We start from the raw sequence: 21,295 nt of genomic DNA, 5'->3' as shown, positions 1-21,295 counted from the left end.
AGGGCAAGTATGAGTGACCATTATAAGCCTGGGATCTGCAAATGCAGCTGACATATGAGCCTAGCCCAGGCAGAACGTGGTCTGGAAGTAAAAAAGTTTGCTGCTTTGAGTACTGAGCACAAAGTACCTGGAAAGAGCCATGGCTGATTCATTTGTCCAGAGACAGCAGCAAGAAACCAGAACTTCTTTCAAGAGGAGCAGACAGGGAGGAGCATGGGATACAATTCAGTAAGACCAAAAGAATTCTGTTTGTGATCCACTCTGCCCTTCAGGAGAAGGGTTTTGTCCAAGGCACTCAGCAACCCGCACTCTGGCAAACTCCCGTGGGAAGGTAAGCAGTACTGAACGTGCCCCTATGTGCTTCTGCGGCCCTCCCTGGCAGCGCGCCCAAGCAATCAGCCATCTCGCCATTCATCTGCACCTAACCGTGGCATGACATACTCTGGAATACACAAAGGGAACCTGGGCCCAGAGTGCACAGATCCATGCTTGCAGAGGAGCGGAGCAAGCTCCCCAAACACCCCATAATTCCCACAAGCAGCAAGCTCAGGCTCCTAGAGCTCAGGGAGGCAGGTCCCGGGCAAAGCCATGCAGGCTCGCTGAGAGCGAACAGGCTGGCATTGTCAAGACCAGTCGCATCACATGCAAAGCTGCAGAGCGCTTGCCTGTGTAGTGCCCCCCTTGCATGGTGCCGTGGTGATTGCACACGGCGTACAGGTCATAAATATAGTCCTCGGGATCCTTTCCAAGGCCGTAGGGTCGTCTCCATGGTGACCAGTGGGACGGCAGGCTCCAGCTGCTCTGGCTGCGTTTAACGACGTGAGGTGTCATGTCCAAGCCGGTCAGCGGGAACTTGACCATGTTCTGGAGTTTCATTCTTCGGTCTCCTTCCTGCTTGAAGAAAGGAAGCGAGTTACAGTGGCCCCTTGGGACAGAGGCACAGCTGTACCACGAGGGCCCAACTGACGCAGCGCATCCTTCCAGAGGCTGCTCAGCCAGAGACATCGTCAGTGATGCAGCATCAGAGCAGAGCTCCCAGCTAAGGAGCTGCTCCAGCAGACAGGCAAGGAATGTGCAGGCAGGAAGGCAGCGTGAACAAGGGCCAGCAAGCAGCCACCCCTTGCCACCTGGGCTGCAGAGCACTCCGCTTCTGTTTCGAGATGCATGTGAGCCCCAGGTGCCAGTACAGCCACCTCTGGGAATCCTGCACTTACAAAGAGTACAGCCGGCCATGGGAGGGAGCCGTTTCATTGCAATGGAGCCAAGGGGCAAAATCGCCAATCAACTGCCCATTCTCAGAGGGCTGCTGCCTTGAAAGCCATCCCCCACTCCACTCACTTGGTTCTTACCTGTCTAAACCTCTTTAAATGGATGATGAGAACATCGGGTAAAGTCCACAGGCTCAGAGTAATGCTCCCCTGCTGCAGCTGCTTGCAGTGGGGGCAGCGCCATGCATCGTCTGGAGCAAGCTACAAACAAGGAGCATCAGTGGCCATTAGCTGCCAAACATCTCACTCAAAATACTGACATGTCTACACAGGCCTGCTCACCTCTGCCTCGCAATAAGCACATCCAGAAACCTGAACTCACCAGCTCTCATGCCCCATCTACCTGCAGTGTTCACCTGGCACCGTGGTCAAAGATGGCTCCCCACAGTGCAGGAGGACCCTCCCAGGAGAGGGCTGCAGCATCTCAAGGCTCTTCAGAGCAGCAGCACCCAGAACACAGGCAGCATGCAGCAGGCACTTGCATGGCCCGTTACAGCTCAAACAGTGCAACTGTGCACAGCAGCCACTGCCACCTGCAAATGCCCCCTTCTTCACCCACAAGCGAAAACAGAACAAGCTAAAGGCAAACGCAGGCAGGTTGGACGGGCTGACACAGCAACCCTTTTCAACAGCTAAAACACCACTTTCTGGCAGCAAGGATGGGAATTGGATTACTGCACAAGGCAGAGCAGGAAAAACCCAGGCTAGGGCTGTCAGGGTCAATGCTCTGCTGCCCTCTAGCCAAGGGACCCGCCTCCCTGCTCCCCAGCCCCGCTAGTACCAGTGCTACAGGGCCAGGAGGCTGGAAAGAAAAAGGTTTTCTTCGAGTGGGGTGAATTATCTTCCTCCCTCCCTCAACCCAGTACCGGTTGCCTGGCTAACAGGCTCAGAGGCCACAACTGGCCAACTACAAGCCTTCTGTTCTCCCAGCCCTGAATGGAGACACCAACAGTAGTGGCTCAAGCCTTATTAAAAGCTTTGCATCCACATGGCTGGACACTAGATTTGAGGCTACACCCTGACTTGTTACAGGATAACAAAACACAGAGCCCCGCTCATGTCATGGGCAATGTCATGGTGCTGTGCGCCACTCTACAGGCCCAGCTTTATCCTCTTCCAGCAGCTGGCAAGAGGCTGCCCTCCAAGGGCCCCCAGCTGGCAGCCTCTGCCTAGGAAGCATTTACAAACGTCTTCTACAAAAGACAGTGAGACATGAGACAAGAAGCCCAGAGACTCCCATAAGCCAAGTGCTCCCTGCTAAGTGGGACTACACCGACAGCAGAAAGTTCAACTCTTCTGGAGAAAAGGAGCCCACAGGAGAAGTCTTCAAGCAGAGGCAGCAGGCTGAGCGGCTGCATCTGTGCGTTTCCCCAGGTGCACATGTTGAGGGTGCCCACAGCAGCCTGTGCTGCAGGGGACAGAGCAATCTACATCTCTGCTCTGAGGCAAGCCAGGGACAAGCCCCAAAAAGCGACCAATTCCCAGGAGAGGGAGAAGCAGTCTGCACTATCTCCATCTACTGTAAAGAACCCTTACAGAGAGCAGGCTCCTGCACAAGGAGGACACTGCAAAGCAGGGGGAAAGAAGGATTTGCATGTAGGAGAGAGAGAAATGTACAATCCCACTGGATCAGCAGTGGGCAGGAGGGAACAGCTGCTCCAGCAAATCAGCCACTCTGCTCCAGTCCAACCCCGCTCCACAGGAGAGTCCAAGCTTTTGAGCTCCTACCTGTTCCTCTTTGGTGTACAGTTGGAAACACTGAGATAAAGTGCAGGTCTGAGGTTGGTGGTGAAGCTCCCTCTGCTGACGGACGCTCTCAGAGTCCGGGATGTACTCCTCCTCTGTATTCATGAACAGACTGCAGCAGGGAGACAAGGCGCTTACTGTCCATCCCATCAACACTACATCTCAGGGGGAAGGAAGCACTCCCAGCTGCTACCTTGACCTATCCCTCCCCTACCACACAGCCAGGGATGACTCAGTAAAAGGTCACCCCAAACAGCAAGACTAAAAGGTAGGAAAGAAGCAGCGTGTAGTGGGCACCGACCCTTCCTTCGGGGGTGGATCAGACAGCTGACACCTATGCAGTCTAAAGCTCCCTGACATGAATGAGTCAGGGGCTGGGAGCTGGGGATTTACAACAGAAACAACGACCTCCGATCTGGCAGAGGCCAGGCCAGATGGAGGCAAAGATTCCACTCCTGAGGTTCATGCAGCCACATGGTCTAGTACAGTCTAGACCAGAATACAGCCGGAGCAGGAAATGATCTGTGGTTTTGCAACAGACTCCTATTTTGCCAGGCTGTTTGCAAACATTCCTCTGCAGCTAACTGCACAGGGCTCTCTGGCATCATACTTACTAGTCTTTAGTCTCTTTGTCCCATTCTACCACTAACTTCACATGAGCAGTTCCACCCTGACCACAAGACTTCAGTGCCCTGGAGAGAGAAGCAGATGTTGTAGTTAGAACACCTACTGCCAAGCCCAAGCTGCCCTTTTCTGTATGTGCAGCCTCCAGCCACCCCACAGCAAGCGAAGTATCACCTCATACAGCAAAGCTCAGCTAGGCCAGAGAACTGAATCTTTTTAGCCTCGCTCCTGCTGCCACCACCCAGTCAGGCCACTAACATAGTCCGACAAGTGCAGCCAATGTTCCTCAGTTTTCCTTTGTCCTCAGCAGGACTAGAGGCTGCACCAGAAAAAATGTTTAATCAAGTCCTGGGCCGGACAGAGGCTTCACAGTGCAAAATGGAGTAAAGTGAACAAGGAGTTCTGGGAGAAAGCAACACACACACACACCCCCCCCTCATAAACACTGTCTGAATGCAAAGGCAGTGAAACCATTGCATTGTGATATTTTCTCCATTGGATGGAGGCTATTTCTACCCATTACAAGGGCTGTCCAGTGAGCAAGACCTGGGAGAATTCCGATAGTTTTATTTTGCCTGCAAAACTGGAATCCCCATCTGCTCAGTGTAAAAGGACACAATTCCAGAAGGACAGTGCCCAGCAAACTGCCCAGGGCCCCACAGACATCCTAGCCTGGGATCTGCATTTCCATAATGTCCAACACTGTGGTGTTCAAGAGCCGCCACAAAATCCCTTAAGTGCAGTTTAAACTTCAGCCGTTGCCCTACTGGCAGTGTACTGCTTGAGCAGCGCAAGACATCCCACCCCTCAGCTCGCTGTCAGACAGCTTTGGCCACCACCCTGAAAACTACAGCTGCACGCATCTCACCAAGCAACTCCCAGGCAAGGATCCTGAGATGCTGAGGGATAAGAGGTGCTAGAAACAGGCCAGAGGAGAATGACAGGATATCCTCAGTTCCACTAAGGGGACACACCAGTACTGAGGGGACCTTTGGAAGTACATGTCCCTTCCTGTTCCACAGACGCCAATGCAGCCACTTCCAAGACCGGCGAGCTGCACTCAGGTGTCCAGGAGGTTCCAGGTGGCTTACGACCACTTTGCTGCTCTGGTCTTGTGCCCTCCTTTCTCCCCATGCCTACATGTCAGTTCCCTTCTCCCATCTCTTCTCCCCAAGCACTCCTGCTTTCTGTCCCCTTCCATGTTGGACTGCCAATGGCACCAAGGAGGACGTCACCAGGTGCAATTCCAATAGAATATCATCATAAAAATAAAGCAAGTCCTCTGCTGCCTGGGTCTATGCCACCCTTCTATACAATGCAGCAGTCTAAGCTGCAAACGCTCAATTGTACCATGGAGAACCAGTCAGTCAGTCACAAGCTGGGAAACATCCTTGCCCTGCCGGGGAAGAGGGCCATGCTTACCGTTCTACCGTGGGGTAGCACAAAGGTCGCTCCTCCTGAGGTAACAGGTACGTGATGCCCACAACACTCACCACCCGCAAGCTGAATGGACAAACCTAGGTGCAACAGAAACAAAGTTAACTCGCTGAATAAAACAGACCGATTTACTTGAAAGTTCCTGTATGTTCCCCGGCTCAAGCCTGCTGTCTGAGCTCTGAGCAGTCAGGGTTCCTTGGGCAGGGGCGAAAAAGATATGCTTGACAACATGAAACCAAGGTCTAGGTCTGGGCAGGGAGCAGAGGGTCCGCCTCACCTGAATGCAAGCCGAGGGCCGCAGGAAGTACTGCATCTTCTCCAGGATCTCCTTCTGCAGCAGGTCCCAAGCAATGGTCTTCTCCAGGTGCAACACAAAGGGCAAGCCAAACCTGCCAGAGGGAGCCACATTTTAAAAAGGGATTAGAAGACAAGAGGTTCTGGAAGGACACTTCTCCAACTCAGCAGTGTCATTCTCTCCTCATGCCACATCTACACATGATGTTGAAGAGAGTGCTAACCCTGCTTGAGCCTCGAAGCTCAGAGCTGGGAACAACACCCTGAATGGGATGGTCAGACAGATCCAGGAGGGACTATTAGCTTGCCCAATTCCCCCGCATTTACCGTTACCTTTTGCTCTGCTGTCCTGTACATGCTCTGTTACAAACCAGCAGTACAATCTTGTCACTGGCTGCTGGCCTGCTGGAAGAGATATCCAGTTTCCCTGACTTCACTGCCCCTTGGGCATAAGAGGTCATTCTGGAGTGGTCAGTGGCATATTTCAAGTTATTCAGGTTATTGTTCACATGAATTCCTGAAACAAGAGGGAAAAGGAGGCTTTCTCCATTACTTCAGCTGCCGTGTGTCCCCAAGGAACCTGCCTTCCACTTCAGAGCAGAGGATCAGTGTGAAATTAGGCCGCCAGACTGGGTTTGTTTGGGTTTTTTAATCATATTCACAGAAAGGATTTGACTTACATACAAGTTAATTTTACATCCAATTACTTCTACACAGTGCAACGTAATGTAGTTATAGGACCCCCACAAAGTTAGTATCTCACACTGAACACCCAGCTAAGTGGTTTACATCAGAGCTTTGCAGAGGGCTGGCGTGATGTTTGTATGCAGGAGAACAGTCTGAAGTCTAAATGAAGAGCCCCTTGCTCATTGTTTCAAATGTACATTTGGCTTCTATTTCCCATCTGTATCCCACCCCAGGTGTTTCCTCTGGTTGGCGAGAGCTGTGCTACTAACAGAGCTCCAGCAAACCTGGCTGACTCCCTCAGTTTCCTTCTCTGGCTATGTCCCAGCAGTGCAGAGATCAGTGCCAAGATTTGAGGCCCCAAGGTCATCAGAAAAGATGGGCAGCAATTTGTGTCTCCCTCCCCTGCCCCCAAAAAGATATCACTAACTATCCAACTATTATAGGCAAGTGTTAGCCTCCAGGTCTGACCAAGGGTCTGGCACAGGCAAGCTTCAAGTTAAGTCCCAGCTCAGGAGAGGGAAAGAAAGCAGGTTGTGTCACTCCCAGCGTCACCGTCAGCTGAAGAGTCACAAGGTCTGCTGGAAACAGCAGCCAACCCAAGTTGGAGCACAGGATCTGTAGATCAGAACGATCTCCATACTCCTCTCCAGGTCTTGGACATGTATCATCAAGCCTCCTTACCTCAAAATACTTCAGTGAGGGCATAAAGCAGTGTTACTCACTCACCTCTCTGACTAAGGATGCCCTCAGGCCTAAATATCTCTGGTGTCTCAAAGGCAAAGATGCAGTCGCTTTCATGAATTGTGTCCAGGTCATCGGTGTCGCAGAAGGAACGGTGGAACCCATCGTAGTACATCTCCGTCAGCACGATCTGGAGGAAGCAGAAATGAAACGGCACTTGTCAGACCTCCCACACCCCCCGGCTGAGCTGCTCAGCCTCTGAGAAAGGGAAGCTGAGAGACCTTCAACAAAGCGTTCTGACACGGGATGGGAATTCAGCCTTCCAATGCTGGCTCGTAAGAAGTTGGGGAATGGCCTACCTATGAAGGAACAGCTGGGGTAAAAAGTACATGAAGGCTAGCGTTTAGGGGATCCCACAGATACAAAGGCATCTTAATAGTTCTCCCGCAAGAGACTCAAAACTCCAGTCATTTCCCATGAGCCCCTGCTGGTTTCTCTCCATAGTCAGCAGTGCTACTGGGCAAAAGCACTATACCCTCCCCTCCTCACTCAGAAAGGTGCATCGGAAGCAGCTCAGCCTGCTGATGCCTCACGGAGCTCGTACAGTCAGCCGGTATCATCCCCTGCCTGGGCTGCATGTAAAAGGCAGCCCACTGGCCACGAAGCATTCCCGTTGCTGCAGTCAGCTAATTTCCCCACATCTCCAGATGCACTGATCTGATCTCTGCGCGCTCAGTGTTACCCTGCCTTTACACAGAAAAATGGTTCAAGACTCCTGCAGGACCCTGCAGGTGCTGTGGGGACCAGAGCCCAGCCCTCATTACCTGCTCAGTGGGGATCTTGGTTTCCATGGATACTGCTTCACGCAGCCTGGCCACTGTTCCCGACAGAGGTACTGCTACCCCGATCCGCATGCAGTGAGAGCACTTCCCTCGATACACCACGGTGACGTACAGAGGCCTGCAGGGAGCACAGGGGGGCACTGCTTTGGGCTGGGCTGCAGACAACCCAGGTCTGCCCCAGCAAAGCTTGGTGCCGATGGGCTGCAGGAGCCACAGAAGGAGATTTACGATGTACACGTTACCCAGGTGTTCATGACTTGATGGCTGTGCCTTCTGTTCTCTCACACACTTAGCGATGGATAAAAGGTATAAGGAACTAGCTCCTGTAACCACAGCCCCAGTTCTCCAAAGCTGCTCCCATAGTGAGAAGCCCATGACTAGAATGGTAAAGACCCTCCCACCGTGTCCATGGGGCCAAGTAAGGGAGTGACTGTGGGCACTGAACACCAGAATTAGCCCATCTCCCCAAGTCCCAAATGTCTAAAAAACAGATGTCAGATTTCTCCCAGAACAAAGCTTTTTATTATGCCTGTAGGATCCCAGAAAACTCATCATCCCATGTTAAGTGCTTGTAGAGTGCTGAGATAACACTTTTTCCGTGGGACAGCTGGTGCTAAGAGTTAACTGCTATTCAAGCTGCATGTGTAAACAACTGTCCCGTGCCTGTACTGCTGTGAGTCAAAGCCTGGGACAACTGGACTTGGGATAAATCCCACATCTGTTCTCCACCTCAGATGTGTATGATAATGGAAGGGGTAGATGCATCTCTTGCTCCTCTGGGGCATCTGCCTCTCCTGTGCATGCCAAATGGGTGTTCTTACCTACAGCAGGGACATACAAAATTCAGCTGCCTCTATAAAAGGCAGTCCTAGCATTAGGACACTGATCTTTGTAGCATGGCCTACAGCTGCTCTCAGAGGGCTGCCAGTGACAAAAATCCCTGGGGAGAGCAGGAGGAGCAGCTGCAGGATTTTTGCAGACCCTTTTCCAGAGCTGAGCAAAACCTTCCAACAAAAGTATCTTCTGCTGGGAAGACAATTCGTTGAACCCAAAACATTTTGCAGAAACAGCATTTCAACAAGTTAGCATTGGAAGGAAGTTATAAAAAGCATCAGTTTCATAGTTTCTAGGGTCGGAAGGGACCTGAGCAGATCACCTAGTCTGACCCCCTGCCATGGCAGGAAAGAGTACTGGGGTCAAACAACTCCAGCAAGGTGTTCATCTAACCTCCTCTTAAACACCCCCAGGCTAGGAGCCTGCACCACTTCTCTTGGAAGCTGGTTCCAGACCCTAGCCGCCCTGACCGTGAAGTCGCGCCTCCTGATATCTAACCTAAACCTACCCCCTGCCAGCTTGTGACCGTTATTCCTGGTCACTCCTGGCGGTGCTCGGGGGAACAGGGACTCCCCCAACGCCTGCTGATCCCCCCTGACTAGTTTGTAACAGGCCACAGGATCCCCCTCAGCCTTCTCTTGTGGAGGCTGAACAGGGTCAGGTCTCATCACCTCTCCTCGTAGGGCCTGCCCTGCTGCCCCCGACCATGCGAGTGGCCTCCTCTGGACCCTCTTCTTGTTGTCCACACCCCTCTTGAAGTGTGGCGCCCAGAACTGGACGCAGTACTCCAGCTGCGGCCTGACCAGTGCCGCACAGAGGGGGAGGATCACCTCTCTGGACCTGCTCAATGCGAATGGAAAGTTCTGGTGTAACCTTTGGGAATACGACATTTTAATTTTTTCATTTTTCTTTTAGAGTATGAAATTTAAGGACTCTAAAGAACCAGCATCTCCACTGTCATGTAACAGAGGGTCCTTTCCCTAGAAAATTTCCCACTTCCTGTTTTCACTGCATTTTAAAATAGGAAAAAAACGACAAATTTCAATATCTCCTGCAACCTGCACACGTGCATCCACACATGCAAAAATCAGTCCCACCCAGCACTTCTCTTTGCTGTTTGGGAAGGGGAGGGGTCCCTTCTGTACTGCTATCAATGCCACTGGCATCTCTCTCTCTTCTGCATTAAGATTTGACGCAACTACCTGTTGGGGAAGAGAATTTAACTTGATGGTATATATAGGCACATACCGTGTATGAGGCAGGGGAATCGGCAGAGAGATGCAGAGAAAAGGGTCAAAGGTGTTACTCTGCTTCTGGCAATGAGGACATGTCAGGGAGGACCTATCAGAAATATTAACAGGGTAAAGTCACATCTCCAACAGCAGGGACAGGCCAATGATGATGCACACAAACAAGGAAGAGCCCTCACGTGGCCACAAAGCTGCTCTGCCAAGCAGACCTCTTCCCCCACAGACAGCAGCTGGATTTAGCCCAGGGTCTATGCAAGCAGAAGGTTGCTGTAAGCGAAAGGCCACTAATTCCCAGATCTTCACCAAGCAATTAGTCTCAGGACTCACTGCAGGGCATACCAGGAAAACAGGCTTCACTCCAGTATAAGCCACTGTGAAATTAATAATTCAGTGCCACTTGAATCTAATACAAAGGACACAGAGGGTCTCTGCGCTACCCCAACTGTTATGCAGAAGTGCTGCACATGCCTGAATCTCCACCAGCCAGGGAGAAAGCCAATTCCAAGGAACTGAGAGTTCCTGACTCTACACAGCCCAGGTAAACCTCAGGGAGGTCAAACCCCACTTCCCCCCTGCCAGGATGCTGGACTGCCTTCACCTCTGCCACACTGAGCAGGTGACCCATGGGTCGGGTGGAAGTAGAACCATTCCTCCGAGTGACTAAGCTTAACGATAGTGCAAGAACTTGGCTGAGATTTCCCAGGGGCGATTCAGAGCCTGGCTGGTGAAAGAAGGATCCCCCAACCTTGTAAACAAGCTGGAGAACTGCAGAAGTTGCACATTACCCCCCCCTTACCCTTCACCCCGCAGCACTGCACCCCACCCACATGCCCTCCCTTCACCCCAGGGATCAAAGAACCTCTAAGCATACACAGCTAGGCAAGGAGGCCCCCGCAAGGCAGTGTCCACCATACCTGTACTGTGCCTGAAAGAGCTCCTGCACAAAAGTACTACTGACGGGAAAGGCCGGCCCCTCAAGCAGCACATCATCTTCCAGGGGTGGCTGAAAAGGAAAAGCAAGTCCAGAAATCACACTGGGTACACAAGGAGTCTCATATCAGCCCCGTATGGCTACTGAGGCAGAGCTACCATGTACAGGCTGGGAAGGCTCTATGCAGTCAGATGGGATGAAGCAGCCTGTGCTTTTGCTCCAGCCAAGGTATCATGGCTGGAAGGCCAAGGAGACAAGGTCCATGGAAGAGCTTGGCTTCACTTCCCCCACCACTTTGCAGTAGAACTCCTTACCTTCAGTATAGGTCTGTCACTGCACTTCACTACATTGTTCAGATCTTCATGAACTCTGTCTAAGAGCCAAAGCAGAAACTCCTGGGCATCGTGCTGCGAGTTCCCACGGTACTGCATGGCGTTCTTTGACACAATGTTCTGCGGCGGAAAAGCAGAGTCTCAGAACACAGCAACCCCCCCCTTAATCTCACTGCAGAGCCCCCAGCCACTGAACCCCAAGGCCAAGAACAGGCCTGGCTGAGAGCAGCATTCAAAAGCAGAGACTTCATCCTCCAGAAGCCCACAGCTCTTCTCTTCTAATGGAAGTATGTGTGCCAGGAAGAGGAATGACATGTTCTCGGGGTACTTGAGGACAAGCTACAAGGGAGTGGAAAGTATTAGTGGGGAAAACACTGCTCCCTTCTCTGAAAGCTGACCAGGGAGGCTGAAGCTGGGTAACTATTATAACCCCAGCACGAGTGATGCACTGACAACCCAAGATGATTGCAGAAAAGATCAATGTGCAAATGCTGGCATGAGCCAGAAATCAGGCAGATGCACTTAGATCGGTGAGGGGAACGGCACAGAGACCATTCAGATGAGTCCTGACCAGGAATGACTCTTAAAAGGTGCCCTAGCATTTCTGTCAGAGTAGCAAAAACCCCACTACCGCATTAATGTTCCATCTCTGGGAACCATCTGCACTTCCAGGGTAGCCAGGCCAGCAAAGTTCAGCTGGCACAGAGCAGGGCATCTGCTCTCCAGCACAGCATCTGGCTTGTGGCACTAGCAGTCAGAGCCCAGCTGGGAAATCATCTTGCAGCCTACCACTATTTCCCCTGTCTGCAGGATCAAGCCTCTGATCCTGTACAGATGTGCAGGTAGATTCACTGGACAGCTGGGCCCTGCACTCCCAAAGAATACCAGGACTCCACTGTGTCAAAACCTCTTCCAGGCTGCCATTGACTTAACCAACAGATGTGATTAACCTAGTGGTGACTGCACTGCAGAGGTAGGTGAAGTCGTATGTAGGGAGGCTGGTATAAATCAGTGTATAATGTGTTTTGAATCTTCTTGGACAAAAGGTCACTATAAATCTGTATTAATGTTATAGTCAAAGTAGGAAATCTGTAGCTTTCTGCATTTGCTGTCAACAAGCTCAAGTTTCTATGTCACATAGCCAGGAGTGAGCGCACACATAATCCTCCATCTAGAATACCCAGTCCTTGAAGATCACTACACAAATCCCCACGCAAAAAAAAAAAATCGGGATTAGTAAGCAAACTCCAGGTACAACTACCCTCTCCCCCAAGGGGCCACAAGCACTGAAAACATTACCTAGGATCAGTCAAGCCTTACCATCAGGGGACATTGCTTTCCTTTGCTAAGCACTCCTTAAAGGACCCAGCGTGCAGAACTGGGGTGCGTTGCACTAGCATCAGATGCAGCCTTCACCATACCCACAGCAGCCAGTCCTGACAAAAGCTTCTTGAGGCAAGGGACCAGGGAGTTTGCTACAGAACCGTATGCTTATTTCCTTGATTAGAAGCATTGCTATTGAGGATACGACTGTCCTGGGTGGATACCATCAAAACTGCATTTCCCCAAGGAACAGTATCAGCTGCTCCAACCGACACTAGATGGTGTTGCCTGAATTAGCTCTTCCATTGCCTTTGTAAAGTAGAGCACATGTCACATGCTGGGCATTCGATGCTGCTCAAAGCCAAGTGTGTAAGAAATCTCTCATCTTTCACAGATATGCACACGGAGCAGAATCATGGCTTTTGGATCCCTTTTACTCCCTGCTTGAAGCTTAACAATCTGAGGAGAGTCCTGATCTTACAGGCACTACCCCCCACCCCCCCAAGCCTGCTCTCCCCAGCAACATAGCATACAGCCCTGCGGGTACATGCCAGCTAGCCGGGACTCCATTTCCCTAGTCCCAGTCTATTCACATTGTTCTACTCTGCCCTAGGCCGTGCAGACAGGCATGCTCACTGCATGCCATGTGTATTACAGTAGCACCCAAGGAGCCAACAGGAAGGGACCTGCTTTGCTGGGCACTGCAGGCACAGAGCAGCAGACAAACTCTGCACACGCAGGCAAGACAGGCACAGGGCGGGGGCAAGTCCACAGTGAAGAGCATAATCGGCAACGAACACGGACCATTAGGCCAGCACAAATGCTCCAGACTGGGTGAGGGCTCCAGAGAAACACGCATGCACCCAGAGAGCTGCAGGCCAGGAACTGAAGCAATGCACCCATGTCACTCCGACTTCCAAGAAGCTTCTCTTCTCAGAAGTCCATACACACACCCAAGTAAAGGCTCAGGCTTGTTTCCGAAGGAAAAACAATCAGCAGCTGCCAGATAGAGTTTCTGAGCAATAAAATCTGCAATTTGTCAGCTCTACCTCCTCCCTCCAATGTCAGGGACCAGTAGCCCAGGCTGCTGTTCACAAGGCCATAGGCTGCTTAGCCCTCTGGCCACACAACATGCACCTCTGACAAACGTTCACTGAGCTCAGCGTGGCCATGGAGTCACCCCAAGCACATTGTTCGCTATCTGCGTCCACCCAGCGTATCCCCTTCACAGCTGATGTGCGGCAGCAGATCCTCCGTTTGCTCTGGCTCCCCATGCCCAACCCTCCCCTGTTACTGTTCACACTGTCAGAGCACCTGGGGGGCCCAGCCAAGACAAGGCTCCACTGCGCCCTGCCCTGGAGAGCTTGCCACCAAGTCATCACCCAAGATCTACCACCAGTGCCTTGCAGTGCTATTAATAGGCAAGCTCTTTGGCCAGTGTTATTATGCACATTCAGACCACACTCCGTGCCACGAGCCAGACCCACTGGAGATGGTGGCCTCTTATCAGCTGCCACGTAACAAGACAAATAGTTGTGATGAAGCAGTTATTTTTCATACCAGACATGACAGCGCAAGGAGCGCCAAAGCAACTGCCTCAAGTCCCCCGCCCCAGGGCAGGCGATCCCTGCAGGACCAGGGCGATGGAGCTGGCTGGGCAGCGTGTTGCAGGACTGGCAGGGAGGGCTGGGCACTCCACACACCTGCTCCTAGGACCTTCCGCTCTTCACTAACGGTGTGAGAAAAGGAAGTTGGGCTTCTTGTTTCATCCCCTTAGGAAATGAGGCCAGAGAGGACGGGGTGGGGAAAGGGCTGTTCTTCTCTGGTTGCTGTTTCTCTGGATGCCCTGAAACAGCAGGTGAGGCTAAGGGATTGAGCCACTCCCAATACTGTCCCATGGGGTTTGTCCGTCTGCAAAAGCCTTAAACCTCTGCATCTGCACAGGCATCTGTCTCATACACACCAAAGAAACACCACAAAGAGCACCTGCACCCCAAAAGGGCAGGGCTCCACGGCCAGGAAAGGTAGGAGGGCTCGTGGGGTTGACAGAACCTCCCAGGACTTAGAGGTAAGGTGTCAGAAAACAACTAGCAGACACAGAGGCATCACCACACAAGAAAAGGCCATGCAAAAAAAAAAAAAAAAAACACTTGAGAGTGGGCAACGTAGCCTTGGGCATTAGGTATTTGTAGCAAACGCTGCAAGTTTAAACTGCTTTGCCCAGCTTCTGGTAAGGTGGCAGCTCTGGCTCAGCAACACTGAGAAGCAGCATTTGGGCTCTGAGCAAGAGCTAGATTCAGGCGCTCCAAGGCAGTGGAGAAACCGCTCCCCTGCCTACATCCATCTTCCGCACATTTGAAGTGGGCCGGTGGCCACCTCTTCTCTCCCTCCCAATACAGGAGAAAGCTCCTGCAGCAGGTGTCGAGGCCTCTATGGCATGCCCAAATGTATTGCAGAGCTCTTCACAGTTGAGGAAAGCCGGGCACACCACAGTGGCGGGCCACCTCTCACAAGAGAACATGCCAGGCTCTGCCAAGAGCAAAGCAGTCCTGGACCAAGCCAAAGCAGGAGCCTGCAAGCTCTTTTCTCAGCACCCCCGTTTTCTTCCACACAAGCCGTGTGCCACCCATAGCTAGTTTCCAGGTTTGAAAAGGTACTCTGTTGTCTTTGAGACTTTTTGGACATCACTTCTCTTCCACTCCCCAAATCAACCAGGACCCTTTAAAGACAGCGGGAAGGGTCCACAAGCCAGCACACATGGACCATGCTCAACGGAAAACAACACATATTGAAGCAACCATACTGGCTTTTGTTGTCCAGCTCCGAGCACCGAAGGCTGTCAATGCACACAGGCAAGGCGTTCACACTCTTCTGGTTTTACAGTTCCACCTTTGGCTCCTTGTTGGGTCAAACAGCACCAAGAAGTGACAATGGGGAGGAAAATACCAACTGGTTTCTTTCAGTTGCTGGTTTCTTGAGGGGGAGGGGAATTAGGAAAAACAAAACAGGCTTGAACTGGAAGATCGCACAAAGCACTCCTACCCCTAGGACACTACACCGGGGATGGAAAGAGGTCCACGTGCCCACACGCAGCTGTTCTTGCAGGCAAACACAACGCATGGCAGACAGTGGGATTGCCTGCGTCAGACATAGCAAAGCAGGCTGCTGTGGGGTGGGGGAGCCTGTGCCCTTCGCAGCACTCCTGGGGGAAGACACTGCGCCTCCTGGCAGACCGTCAGCACCTGCGATGTGCCCAGCTCAGCAGCAGCTTCAGGGACGTGCTAGCGCTCGCCCTCCCAGCTCCTGCAGGGACCGGCCCCGACGCTGCACTTCACTGCAAGAAGTCCTAGCTCTCGGCTACCTTTAGAGGACCAAATCCTTGCAACATGGCATTGGTGGGCAGGCCTTGGCTAGCAGCCAGCATTAATAGCCAGCTCTCTTGCTTCCAGCCAAGAACAGCAATGCCAGGAAACAAGCAGAGACTAATCCACAGCAAACAGCCCCGTTTCACCCGAGATTCCTACAACAGCGCTCCTCTCTTCTGGGAGCCTCTTACCATGGGGCAGCTTCTGCTGTGGTCAGTCTGCAGGCCACCACATGATAGCCCAGCTTCTGCTAACAGCCACTCGGCTCTTCGGGACCAGATCTCCCCTGCACCTAGATCAATGCACGTTGCTGCTCCTTTGCTGTGGAAAGAAGAGTTGAAGAGGATGGGGACAGCCACCTCCAGGTAGCGTCTGGACTATAAGAGTTCTGGGGAGAGCCACAAACAGGGGCGGGGAGGGCCAGCGATGGGATGCAGCCCAAAGCCAGCGCACGCTGGTGTCCCACGGATCAGGCGTCTCGGCTGGTTTGGAACGGAGGGAACTGCAGAGCAGAAGTGCCGCTGCCCTGCTTGCTGGAAGTCCAGAGCCACCAAGGATGAAGGAAGACCAAGCCGTCACCCCAGTGCCCACCGCAGTTTCACCTGGGTAGAGCAAGACCATGCGTTTGGCAGGCAAAAGACTTGGAGCCTGTTGGCATGTCGGGAACTGCCTGACACCCCGGAGTACCCGACCCTCAGAGACTTCAGTTGTGTGAACCGACTTGCCAGAAAGAGAGAAAAGCTGTGGGCTCCGGCTTTCTCCTGCCCGCAGGGACTCCTAGTTAACAGCTGTCCTTTTACACACACTATTCCCACGTGAGAATAAGAAAATACAGGCAATGATTACACTGACAAACAGCTCCCTGTCTGATATCTCCCCCACCAAATCCCACGTACGCACATGCATCTATCAAAGGATGTGTGGGACAAGACAGTGATGACTCTCGCATTAAAGAAGCCAAGCAGCCTCCAAGAGAAGTTGTAATAGAAACCCAGCACACGCAGGCAGAGGTAGCCTGCAGGACACAAGCCCGTTGTTTCTACGGCAGTTTAGCTCTCAATGCTCACAGAGCCAGATGCCTTCAACAGCTCTAACACCATGAACTATTCCCGCACCGAATGCTGACACGGGTCAGACTGACGTTTTGCTCCAGCATCGCATTCACCCACCCTACCTACCACATGGCACCGGGAGCGCACGTTCAGTTACCTGCCGAGTCCTTTTCACCATACAGAGACTCCCTATGCCTGATGAAGGGCGAATGCGCCCAAAAGCTCACTATGAACTGTTTTCCAACTACTCAACGGGTCTAATAGGAGATATCACATCTACCCAAAAACCTTGCCTTTTCACCATATGGCACTCGACCACAGCACCCCATCCCGAGCTGCAGCCTCCACTCCTTGTTCCCAGGTGTGTGCAGCCTCAGGCAAGGTCACTCAGGCCTGCTCAAAGGAGCTCACCTTACTAGAGGATGCAGGTGGGGCTGCACAACCCACCCATCCCCATCCTTTACTGGCCACTCCCCCAGTTCGTGCCTTCTGCTAAGTTTTGCCAGCAGCATTTTCATAATTGTCTTACAGATCATTGATAAGGACAAAGTGGCAGTGGTCCAAGGGCAGATCCCTGACAGACTACACTAGAAAACACATCTCCCAAGGGAAGGATCTCCTGGCAATCACTTTTTGCTACTGGTTAATCAAACGCACTTTACAAAGGCGACAATTATCGTATTATGTTAACTTCCCAGGTAGGGTGCTGTGCATCAGGTCGGACTGTTTGCAAAGCAGCAGCATCTTACTTGCACAAAAACTTTTGAGCCGACCCACACCAAGCATCTGAGGCGATGCAGTACCACTAGAGATTAGCAGGGCAGACCAGGCAGGCCTGAAATACAAAGCCTCGAAGATGCACAGGACTTTTCCCAGGTCCCACACACTCTACCGATTCCAGCCTCCCCCCAAGCCTGCCTCCACCTCAGCCCTGGCTGGGAGCCCCCAGCAGCCCTGCTGCTCAGCTTCCCACCCTAGCTCACCAGGAAGACATCATGCAGCTGAGCTGTGCACAAGGGCACTAAGTGAGAGAAATGCCCTGGGACAGTCTTCATTTCAGGTACAGACACTCTGCGCCCACAAAGAGCCGATCACCACAGAACGCAGATCTGGGCTGGCACTTCTCACTGCTCCTCCTAAACGTTGCCTGTGCCTCATCCCAAGCAAAAGCCCGATGGGATCTGACCAACACACTTTGCCAAAGGGGTTTCACTCTGCGGCAAAGTTACGCAGCACTGCACTCTCCACACACAGAGATAACAGCCAGGGGATCAGCAGCAACCACATATGCTGGGTCTTATCACCTTCCCTTCCTCTCTCTGGAGTCCCCATGATCATCCTTGTGGCTGTCTCCATAGTGCTGAGAAAGACTGAGTGGGCAGAAAATAAAGAGCTGCCTATGAAGACAGACTGCGAGATTGCTAGAAGTGATTCAGGAAGCGCTGCTGAGTGTCAGATGCAATTCCCTCCTAAAGTCTCCCTTGAAAAGTAGCTCTTAACAGCAGCAGCATGTTCCCAGGATTGCTCATGCTTCCTGCCACTGCTCTGAAGTGGGTTTGTTCTTACTTAAACCTTTGCATTTGCTTCTCTTCCAGTACAGTCTGAGAGGCTGCAGCAGTAAAGGGGAGGAGAAGGAACTGTCTGTGGCGGGCCAGTAGGGGGCGCTCCTGCGTTGAGCCACCCACCTCCCTGCGCCCGCCCACCTGCCAGGCTCCGAATACCTCCCTAGGGGCGCCTTACGCTCGGCCAACCCCTCTCCTGGAGCACACTCGCTAGTCTGGGGGTAACATCGCCGCTGCCACCACCCTGAGAAGGGACTGTCTCGGCCCTGTGTCCTCAGGGAAACACAGGCCTAATAGTCCCACGGGTACTCGACCCAGTACAGGCACTTCCCCAAGTCAGGGGGCAAAAAGTACAGTCTCCCTTAGTCCGCAGACCTAAGGGGTCTCTTAGGCATAATTTAGACCCACCCCTCAATAAGTCTCCCACACCAGTCAAAAAGGAGAACTTTATTTATTACAACAGGTAGGGTAAACTAGGGTACAGGATTGAGCAATATCTTAGGAATCCTAGAGAGCAAACAGTGTGGCGGAGGTAGCCTTTTGATCACGCATCTGTGTTACTGCCAGCTAGATATCTAATCCGATTGAGTAGCTTACTCACAAGCATCTTCCAGAGGCTGGCTGAGTTTCCCCTCTGGAGTCTTGGGGTGAGAGAGAGAACTAGGTTCAGATGGCAAGGCTCCTCTGTCTCCCCTGCTTTGCTGCTGCTTCACCTCATGGCCGAAGAGAGAGAGCCTCCTACCCCCCCAACCTATATAGCCCCCGTGACCTCATTCACCTGGTCCAGTGGAAGTCAGCCCCAGTTGGCTGTCAGCCAACCAATTTGAAATACATCACCTGTTACCAGGCAGATTCCAGCTCCCCAGGTAGATGCCCCCCACCCAGGTGGCTGATGCCAGTCACGTAGGCAGAGGGAGCAGGTCCCCCTCCCTCAGGACTGCAGCCAGCTCAGGTTACCTAAAGAGACAGGCTGAGGTGTGAATCCTCTGTGCTGGCCCATCTAATCACATAGTCACAGGGCAGAGATTTTGGGGAGAAACCAAAGTGGCTTTCTGCCACACTGTCATACAGCAAAGAGAATCCTGCACCGGCCAAGGAGCAGGTACCAATCCCAGCAAGAAAGCAAGCATCATTTACAAGCACGTCTTATGTTCTTCTCACCTTGCTAGATCAGACTATGGATAATGCAACGGCTCAGTAATGGGATACAGTCCCTCTTGTTCCATGTCACTGGGTCACAAACCTGTGCTCATTCAGTGACCTGGCAGCAGGGAGCTCTGCAAGTCGCAACAGGCGAGCGATCACGCCGCTGTCAGCAATGAGCGGCAGCCGCAGACAAGTGAAAGGAAAGGGCAAGGACAATGCAACTCTTAGGGATCAGCACATTGGGGATTTTGCTGACAGAGAGACAGCCACAGCAACACAAGCCCACAGTGCAAGTTCACTGTACAAAGCGAGTCACGGTGCACCCCCCTCCCCAAACCATCTATGCTGAGACTGCAGCTACCCAAGTGTAGAGAGAGCCCAAGAAGTATTCACCTCTTGCTCTGGTCATAAACCAACAAGTCATTCCAATGGTAGGAGAATTACTGGCTGCCCACTCGCCATTTCTGTTCCACTGAGCACAGAGATTTTAATGGAAAAGAAATGTCAGCCTCCTGTTTTCCACTGCATGCCTGATAGGAAACAGGTGTAGAAAGGATTCGATGCATGAACGGATGAGAGTTCTGGAGAACACAATGGCACAGATGTTATCGGGAAAGGGGTTTTAGTCTTTCCCTTTCTCTGCATGTTGCAAAGTTCTGGGGAGACAGGAATCTTTACTCACCCAAACCTCGTGCTGCATGTAGGAGAGGGCGCCGACCTGGGCCTGGCATCAGCCCCGGCCCTGCACCACCCTCCCAGCTCCATGAAGGGACAAGGGACCGCTGCTTCTGCAGAGGAATACTTGGAAAACAGTAACACACACAATACACAACCAAGAGGGGAAGCTTCGCACTTCCACTTGTCTGCCAAGGAGATGAGGTTCCTGGAGGAACGGTGATGCCTAACCCAGAGGAAGGCAGCGACTACTTTGCTCTTTCCTGGCCATTGACCAACCCCGGAGCTGACCCTGCCACCAAGGGACTGGCACTGCTTCTGGTTACAGAGGAGGAGCTGGCTCAGCTGCTGGCAGCCAGCACAAGGGAGGCAGAGACAGATGGACCAGTCTCCCTTCCAACTGCTCTGCTTCCACAAGCAGGCAGCGAGCAACAGAGAAATGCAGTTCAGGGCAAGAGGGGACAGAGCAGGGCATGGATATGGAAGGGTGAGGGGAAAGAAGAGGCTCCTGCTTCCCAGCATGAAGGGACAAGCAGAGGAAACTGTGGGGAAAATGATCAAGCCATAGCAGCAGACAGGAAAGAGCATCCAGGCCACCACAGGTTGCAGGTTAAACTGCAGGTTGCTGATGCCCTTGGATTTGATGTGCTTTTCTGGCAGGGATTGTGGCCTTAAGCTTGGGAAATGAGATGAACTCTAGGTTAGTCACACTGCTGGGCTGGGCTGGATTCTGCAAAGGCCTCCAGAAACCATGAATTCATCCCAGCAGGCCCAGCCTGCACCAGCAGACAGAAGCCTGGCACCCCCTTGCCCTCCAGCTGATTCAGAGAGAGTCATTCCTGTGATGGGTGTCCAGATGTTGGTCATGGCTTAGACCCCAACATAAACCCCCCTTTTTGCTGCAGAAGAGGGGGCTGATTGTGATTGCTCTCCTTTTTCAATGCAAGGCAGATCTATATAGGGAATATTTAGAGAACAAGATGACAATAATTGAAATGGTCTCCTCTGCAACCTTCCTAAAACTCCTAATCCTGCCCTACAAAGGCCTGGGTTTACTTGCATTCACACAGCACCTAATGTCACTGGAAAAAGATCCGTCTGCAAGGGGCTTGGCTCTGTTGAATGAACACTGAAAAGCAGGGGCCAACAGGGACCAGACAGCCACAAAACTGTGACTCGCTTCATCACAATTTCTAATCTCATTTAGCATGAGCCAGAAAGCAAACAGCCATTTCAAACACAACAT

The 21,295-nt window shown here is 52.3% G+C and overlaps 1 protein-coding gene across 4 annotated transcripts in view; it reads right to left on the bottom strand.

The window, feature by feature from the left end:
* The window catches only part of USP31 (ubiquitin specific peptidase 31), a 68,847-nt gene that overhangs the window by 36,590 nt on the left and 10,962 nt on the right, over positions 1 to 21,295 (bottom strand). For all 4 annotated transcript variants that reach the window (XR_016438751.1, XR_016438752.1, XR_016438753.1 and 1 more), the window contains exons 2-13: positions 10,909 to 11,046; positions 10,578 to 10,666; positions 9,662 to 9,754; positions 7,562 to 7,697; positions 6,783 to 6,927; positions 5,703 to 5,886; positions 5,353 to 5,464; positions 5,061 to 5,155; positions 3,629 to 3,706; positions 2,997 to 3,126; positions 1,350 to 1,469; positions 666 to 891 (exon numbers count right to left, since the gene is read on the bottom strand). Coding sequence is in view for 1 of the 4 variants with exons in the window: in XM_090024455.1 (XP_089880581.1) it covers positions 666 to 891; positions 1,350 to 1,469; positions 2,997 to 3,126; positions 3,629 to 3,706; positions 5,061 to 5,155; positions 5,353 to 5,464; positions 5,703 to 5,886; positions 6,783 to 6,927; positions 7,562 to 7,697; positions 9,662 to 9,754; positions 10,578 to 10,666; positions 10,909 to 11,046 (1,546 nt within the window). In the remaining 3 variants the exon portion in view is untranslated. The remainder of the gene's footprint in view (positions 1 to 665; positions 892 to 1,349; positions 1,470 to 2,996; positions 3,127 to 3,628; positions 3,707 to 5,060; positions 5,156 to 5,352; positions 5,465 to 5,702; positions 5,887 to 6,782; positions 6,928 to 7,561; positions 7,698 to 9,661; positions 9,755 to 10,577; positions 10,667 to 10,908; positions 11,047 to 21,295) is intronic.

Source organism: Crocodylus siamensis, chromosome 12 (assembly GCF_052110815.1).
Source record: "Crocodylus siamensis isolate JL-2025a chromosome 12, ASM5211081v1, whole genome shotgun sequence".
Classification (NCBI taxonomy): Eukaryota; Metazoa; Chordata; order Crocodylia; family Crocodylidae; genus Crocodylus; species Crocodylus siamensis.
This window is presented reverse-complemented; position numbering and strand designations above follow the sequence as displayed.